Genomic DNA, 8,422 nt, shown 5'->3' on the forward strand with positions numbered 1-8,422 from the left:
TCTTGGAAGACCTCAGATGCTCGCACTGACCGGTCGTCCGTAATCTCGACCTCTAGAGGGCAATCCAACATGCCCGAAGACTCAGGAAACTTCTTGCTAAGCGCAAGAGAGACGAATGATTGGGTAGCACCCGAATCATAAATACCTGAACTGGGATACCATTCACATGGAACGATCCTAAATAGAGCACATACATAACATATCAAAATCACAGCAGCATATCATAAAAGCATAAACAAGAGGTCATACCCGTCACCACATCGGGTGCAGCTCGTGCCTCCTCGGTAGTCAACTGGAAAGCCCGGCTCCTCACCACCGGAGCCTCCGCCTTGCCCTGCCGGCCATCAGTAATCCGCAGGGTCGCTGGAGCTGGCGCCTTCACTGGCGCTGCTGCTGCTGCTGTCAACTGGGGGCAGCTGGCCTTCTTGTGGTCCCTCTGGTTGCAGTGGAAACACAGCAACTCAGATGTTTGAATAACCGGTGTAGGGGCGGTACAATCCCTGCTGAAGTGCCCTATCTTGCCGCACTTGTAGCAGCCCGACGATCCCAATCTACACGCCCCCTCATGTGGCCTGCCGCATTTCCTGCAGCGGCCTGGCCCTGAATGGCCTTTCGGTCTACCATCTGATCCCTTGGGCTTCTTCCCCGAAGCCCTAATCGTCTGCCCCTCCTCTACCTTCCTCTTCCGGACATGCTCCAGATCGATCTCCCTCTCCCTCGCCCTGGCAATCATGGACTCCAGGGTAGGGCAAGCTGAAAAACTAACATGCTCCCATATGTCGGCTCGCAGCATGTCATGATAGCGGGTCCTCCTCATGTCCTCATCTCCCGTATACTGGGGCACTAGCAATGCCCTCTCCCGGAACTTGGCGGTGATCTCCGCCACAGTCTCCGTAGTCTGTCTCATATCTAAGAACTCCCTCGCCAACTGCTGGAGCTCCACTGCAGGTGCAAACTCCGCTCTGAACCGAGTCACAAAGTCCGGCCACGTCATAGCCTCAACCGCCGAGGCTCCCAGAGAGTCACCAACCGACTCCCACCAATCTCTGGCCCTGTCTCTCAAGCATCCTGCTGCATACCTCACCTTCGACCCCTCAGGGCAGAAGCTAGTCAACTGTGCAGACTCAATGTCTGCAATCCACCGTCTGGCCACAATGGGGTCCTTCACCCCATGGAAATATGGCGCACCACTGCCCCTGAAGTCCTTAAAGGACAGTGTACGCGATCCCGACTGGCTGGTCGCCATGTCGCTCCTGAACGCCCGGAGGCGATCCTCTATCAGCTCGACAATCCCTTCCTTGATCGACCCAAAGATGACCGGGGTCGCATCAAGGATGCCTCTAGTGATCTCGGGCGTGATAAACTCACGTAGTCTCTCATCCACTGGTTCGAAACCTGAGCCCGAACCCGATCCCTCTCCCGAACTGCCAACCGCTGGCCTCGGACATAGTACCACCATTCTGCAATACATAATGACAATCGTCAGTGATACTGATACATCTAGAGGGATCACATCCATCACAAGTTCCCTGGTCTTGCCTTAGCCTTCCTCGACTCGAGTACGGATCCTCTGCTTTCAGTAGTACGGGCCCATACTACCTTCCACATCTATCCGTACTTTCTTCAAGGACCGCCTCGACTCCACCAAGTCCCTTCTACTACTACTGATCTCTGCTACTCTCATCCGAGGCTTGCCCTAGGGAAATCTCTGACTCTACCCAAACCAGTCCTCAGCTACTGAAGGCCTCCTTGTAATGCCAACTAGCCATTACCTGAATACCATCACATGTAACGAGGCTCAGATAATCTTTCGAGTAAAAGACTCGTCCCTACAACGGTTAGACTCAAACGAGAGCTGCGCAATAGGGCCAAATCCAGCACTCTGAGATTATTCAATCCTGATCACATGTGACGTGACGTATTCACCTAGTGGCTAACTCCCATCACTCAAAGTCCCACAAAGCACAAAGCAAGCAGCATTCAGACAAAGGGAACGATCTCAAGCAATCCTATCCTCATAACAGGAAACTGCACCAACACACAATGCTAAGCTCATACTATCAGGTATAACCTAAACAGGCTATCCTACTGCTATCTACTCAATACTAGCATGCAATTCTCATAAGCTGAAACACATAAAGCATGCACATAAGGCATCATTCCTAGATCCTTAGTCCTATTCTAGCATGCTGTTCTACTGAAGCTGATAAACATAACATAAACTTGTATGGGTACTTTGGGGAATACTTACTTGAGCTCGGCCGGTCGCGCACATCACACACTTCGTTCTTTCTCAAGACTCCTTTAACTTATATTTTAGGAAACCATTTTCTTGTAAAAAGCTTTTAATCCCTCGATTTGAGTCCAGACACCCCCGAGGGTGTGTCTGAATCCCTCAAACCAGGGCTCTGATACCAACTTGTAACATCCCAAATTTCGAGTCCAAAAATTTCATTTTAATTAACTGATTATAAAAGCATTCATAAGAAAACCACATAAATATATCATGTTTGAAAACCCAAGTCCTAAGATAGCATCATGTCAGAGTACAATCCCAGAATATCTTAAGTGCGGAAAATCAATGCGAATGTGTATGATGTGCCGCTACCGCGCCAGCTCCTTCCCCTTCGCTGAAGAGGTACCTGAAACCAAAACTGTAAACTATAAGCACGAAGCTTAGTGAGTTCCCCCATCGTACCACATACCATACAATCACATAGCATACATACTGCCGGGCAATTCTGGGGTACCCGACCTACCCGATACGGCCATTCTGGGGTGCCGACCTACCCAGTACAGCCATTCTGGGGTGCCGACCTACCCGTGTCAAGCCATTCTGGGGTGCTGACCTACCCGTGTCGAGCCATTTTGGGGTGCTGACCTACCCATCGGTCCTAACAACCGACCCTCGGGGACTATTCCACCCCTACTGCTACTATCACATATATCATAACATAAACATACTATCAGACATATATGGGGTGTCCGAACTACCCTTCGGTCCTAACAACCGAACTTGGGGACTATTCCCCTCCTACTACCACTATCACATATAACATATCATGCCAGCATATAAACATATCATCACATAATGTCAGACATATCTGGGGTGTCTGACCTACCCTTCGGTCATAACAACCGAACTCTACTACTATCACATATAACATATCATGCCAGCATATAACACATCAGGTAGTAGCAAAACTAGATGATATCACAAAGACAATCATCTAACATACAACTCCTACTGGTGGGCCGGCATTGTGGCCATAGACCCACCGCTACTGGAAGGTAACTCACCTCGTACGAGTAGCTGATGATAATCTGTGCGGGAAACCTCCGTCCGCTGCTGCTCCGGAAATCCTCTGGCTACAATCCCCACAAACACACAGTTAGAACTGATATCTACTCTTAGGGTAAAATGACCATTTTACCCCCAACCAAGTCCAAGTCAAAAGTCAACTTCTAGTTGATCGGACTCGCCGAGTTGGGCCGTCAACTCGTCGAGTCCCTTCCCTTTACTCGTCCTTATCCACGACTCTACTCGTCGAGTTTAGCGACGACTCGACGAGTTCCTCTCCGATATGAACATCGATTGATCCTTCATCCGACTCACCGAGTCTGATGAACACTCGTCGAGTTCATCTTCAACAGATGAACAAGTCCTGACTTCGACTCGCCGAGTTGTATGAACAACTCGTCGAGTTCATCTTCATCCATAAGAAGATTGCCTTGGACTCGTCGAGTCCCAAGAACGAACTCGCCGAGTTGGTCAAGTCCACACTCTAAATCCTCGATTTCTGATGTACAACGCTTGACCAAAAGATAGATATAGGCTCCTACAATCGTCCTAGCACGTAAAGTTACAAACTTTACGTGCATGCATGGGACTTTGAGTCCAAAAGGTCCTAAAACAAGCTCTTGGGTTGCATGGAGTCTTTCTTAGGTGTAAAAGCACCCACTTTCTGCCTTGTGACCCCTCAAAGGACCTAGATCTGAAGCCTTGTCCCCAACCATGCTTGCATTCATGGTTGGCTACCTAAAATGGCTTATAAAAGCCCTTAATCTCCACAAAATGGGATCTAGCAAATGAACAAGCAAGTTAGCAACTTTATAGCTTCTGAGGACTGAAGATGAAGCACAAACTCGAACCCTTCTGGTCTCCTCTTGTTCCTCAAGCCTTTCTCCTTCCTTCTTAAGACTATCAACACCAAAATCCACCAAAATGGCTTAGATTACTTCAACAACGGCTAGGGTTTTCTATAGAGGGTGTTTGGGAGCATAAAGGGGCGATGGAGGCTGTATAAGGTTGTTTAAATAGGGTGAAAACCCTCAGATTAGGGTTTAGTCCATACAGAGCCTACTCGTCGAGTCCGGGACCCGACTCGACGAGTCCATCACTTAAGTCTCGCGTCTCATCCCGCTTCTACTCGGCGAGTTGGTCCTTCAACTCGCCGAGTCCAAGGCCAAAAATGCAAAATACTTAAATAAAAATACGTACCAAGAACCAGGTGCTACAGTTCTAATGCTCTGAGCATATTCCTTGTCGCCTGGAGCCGTTACGTTTGTCGTGTAGCGGAAAGTGTCCTTGGCGGGGTCGGACCTTCCGTGTGGACGTCCCACTCTGAGGGGTCCTCCAGCCTGGGGGGCTGGAGGCATGTTGGGGCGGCTATGCTGGGCCTAGCCAAGCCAACTGAGGGGTCCTCCAGCCTGGGGGATCTTTACTCCTGGCCCGCACTAAGGGGCACGTTATCACCCGCTAAATTATTCCTCTATATAATGATGTGTCAACCATCTTAAAGTAAGCATAGTCCAGCTAATTGGGTTGTTACTAAATGGGTTGACCACGAGTTAAAAGTTTATAGAAAGTCAGGTTTTCATGAGGTTGGACCCGGTTGGTGGAACTGAGTTTTCTTATGGATTGACCATTTTCATTGGTTCGGAAATAAACGGTTTTAGGGCTTGAAAAAACTTGTGACCCGGCCGGTTCTTGTTCAACAGGTTAAACATGCCGGTTCAGTTTGGTTTTCAAACCTTATAAAATAGGAAAAAAGTAATTTAACATATAAAACTATCTAGTCTTAACATCAACTTTGCAACGTGAGATACCATCCCAGGAGAATTTGCGGTCTCCCTCATTTATAAGATATCCTGTCTACAAATTGAAACAATAAATGCATGCTTTTCCATTGTCTTTTTTTTTTCTCATTTTCCTCTTCAATTCCTATAGAATTGACCCATTAAGCTCTTAAAAAGTCAGTAAGAATTCTAGTAATAAAACAATACTCTTTTTTGGTTTTTTTTTATTATTTGGTTCTTTTTAACCAATTTGAAAAATTCCTTGGACGATAATAATATTCCATTTTTTTTAAGAAATTTCCAATATTTATGAGTTTAATGACCATTTACACCAATATTCTGATTAATGAATTGTAGGAACATACATCAATTCATTCATTTGAGCTCTTATACTTCCAAATTAAATTTACAAGTATCCACCCAAGTAACATTGTTTATTATATTTTTTTTTAATGAATAACATGGTTACTTGACTTGTATCATGACTATCTATCCTTAATTTAACATATAACCAAATTACATAACTTGTACTTTTCATGCATTAAATAATTGTACCATTTTTAAACTCATGTTATCTCTTCAATTAATCACTAATCCACTTAAATATGAGCTACTACATGATCAATGAATGATTATCTATGATCAGTTTCATCAATTTGTTCAAACGCTAAAAGTTCGTTTCATGAGATGAATTGAGATTTATGAATCCGCCTCATAATTTTCAACTTTTAATGTGTACAAAAGACATGTTTTAGTTTAATACATTGTTTTCTTCACTTAGTTAGCAAAAGCCCTTTGATTTGAGAACTTTTGTTGAAATCATGCTTAGTTAGTCTGAAATCATCTCGTTTGGGTGGGTAAACGATCTCCTTACATGCACCCACACGTGCTTAAATCATATCGTTTTGACCTTCATAACTTCCTCATATGGACTCTGTTTTGCATGATTTTCTTTCATTATTTAATACTTGACAAGATCTTTCTAAGCACATATCACACTTGTAATTTGGACATTGGAAAATCATCATTTTTAAGCTCTAAAGTAGGTACATAGTATATATTGTAAGTCTTCCGAGACAAATAAATTTTCTAAGTCTTTTATATTTACTGAACTTTTTCCTTATCTTCAATACAATTTCCACGAGTCATATATCTATGGATAGTTGGCCACAAGATTTACAACTTTTTCTTACTAACTCTCGGCTAAATGTTTCCTGAATTTGAGTTATTAACTTGTGAACATGGGTGTTCGCCATTTTTGCCACTTTTAGGTTTTGAACTAGTCATTTTCAAATGACCATATCTTCTTCAACATAAATACATTTTACATGATTTATTTTCTAAATATTCTTTGTTATATAGTCCACAACTTGTATCAATAAATCTCTCTCTCATTCGTTCCAGATATTGAGTTATAAAGTCATGAATGGACTAAGTCTAAATATATAACTTAGGTCTTTTGTGCACTAATTCCATCATAGTCCGCACGAGGGGTGTTATGTGTTTAGTTTCATATAGGGTTTGGTATTTGGTGTTGTTGGTTTAGTCCCAATTTGGTGTATAGTTGTAATTTGTTTAGCTTCATAGAGGGCTTGGTATTTGGAAATTAGTTGTCAAGGGCTGTGTTTTTACTCTCTAACTGTTGTTGCCTGTTGTCATCATGAAATGACATCGAATCTTGGTTATTATGTTTGGTGGTTTCACCCAAAAACATGTCTACTGTTAAAAAGCTTGTGAAGCCTCCATTCAAGGCTATTGTGGTGATGTTCATAAAGTTTGTGTTGATCAACATGTGTGTTGATTATAAAGTTTGTTGTTGATCCAAAAATCTTGTCGCGTTATCTTTTTAAAGTCTTTGATGTTGTTGCTGTTATTGGTTGAGTTTTTAGGATTAATCACTTGGTGTTGTGTAATTTTTGGTGATTTGCATTGTTTATTTGATGCTTGTTCATTTATACATTGAACAGTTTTTTGTAATCTCCCCATCTTCCTCTTGGATTTTTATTTTATAAAATCTTTCTATTGTTATAAAAAAAAACTAAAATGTCGTAAGAAAAGATGAACGAAAAAAGTCAAGATGTGTGTGGAGGTGGTAGTAGTTTGTGATGTTTGGCCTCTTAATGAAATTAATAAATAAAAATAGCAAAAAGTAAAAATAAGGTAAAGACTTTTTACATATATTTAACATAACTTTTTTAGTAGAATTGAACGGAAGAATCATTGGTATAGTATTTGAAAATCACGCATATACAATCTATCATCTTTTTATATTAGGTCTCGATTTTCCAAAATTAAAAAAGAAATAATAATTAGTTTAATAGAAAATTCAACCATCAACCCCTTGAATTTCATCCACAAAACAATGGGCCGAACCAGTGGTTTCGTGTCAAATTACAAAACCAAAACAACCCACAAACCGTACATCCTTTATTACAAAATCATCAATGACCATCACTCCCACACCCCACATATAAATTCGCAGATAAACACTCCAACAAATTCCAAAATCTTTCAGAAAACTCAAAATCAGAATACCATCATCGTCGCCATCGGTATCAAAAATCACCCAAAAAAACAAATCAAGATTCCCATCATCAACCATCGCTGTTTCTCTCTCTACAAATCAAGAAACCAAAAACCCCTATCACAATCACCATCTTCGTACCATCTTTGGAAATCAAATATCTCGAGGAAGGAAACCGAAACCAAATTGACAGAATCCGGAAATCAAAAACCCATCACCAGATCTAGAAATCAAGAAGAAACCCCTCTTTCTTTCTCTCTATAGAAGTTAATCAGGATGCTGCACTTGTTCTTCGCAGTAGCTTTCTCAGCGGTGCCGTTGACTCTGTATGTTCCTCCTGTCAGAAGCTTGAATCTTTTTGTACAAACCATGGAAGATCTATGGAGGGAATCGAGCATCTATACGCATAGGGTTTACCCTCGGGTACGATACGCCTTCTGTAGGATCCTGGATTGTATGCTCTGCAACACCAACACCCCCCATTAGGCCCCCATCTCCGGCAATCAGCTTCAGCTTGTATATATCTTTCGTTTTTCACTGCAATTTCTGGTTCAGGCTTGGTTTCTGTGATGTTGAGTTTTTATATTCACTCGTAATAAAATCGACCAATTTGCTCTTTGTTTTTATTTCCATGATAGTTTATGCGTAAAATTAGGGAGTTTAAAATAATAGGGTTGTGAATGAATTTTGTTTATGGATTGATAGTGTGTATTAATGGTGAACGGTAATTAACAAATTATGATAATGTTCATTTGTAGTAGATATGCATTGAATGTGTGCTAGCTGTTATTGGTCGATAAAGAGGTAATCATGTGGTTC

The 8,422-nt window shown here is 42.3% G+C and overlaps 1 protein-coding gene across 1 annotated transcript; it reads left to right on the forward strand.

Moving 5' to 3' along the window:
• The first annotated feature begins 7,477 nt into the window (after window positions 1-7,477).
• On the forward strand, window positions 7,478-8,221 carry LOC145104561 (DIS3-exonuclease-like protein). Its single transcript, XM_079041784.1, has one exon. It carries the CDS (start codon window positions 7,880-7,882, stop codon window positions 8,087-8,089), a length of 210 nt encoding a protein of 69 aa, XP_078897910.1. The 5' UTR covers window positions 7,478-7,879; the 3' UTR covers window positions 8,090-8,221.
• The last annotated feature ends 201 nt before the right edge of the window (window positions 8,222-8,422 follow it).

This window comes from Lactuca virosa, chromosome 4 (assembly GCF_052849685.1).
Source record: "Lactuca virosa cultivar CGN04683 chromosome 4, Lactuca_virosa_CGN04683_v6, whole genome shotgun sequence".
NCBI classification, from domain to species: domain Eukaryota; kingdom Viridiplantae; phylum Streptophyta; class Magnoliopsida; order Asterales; family Asteraceae; genus Lactuca; species Lactuca virosa.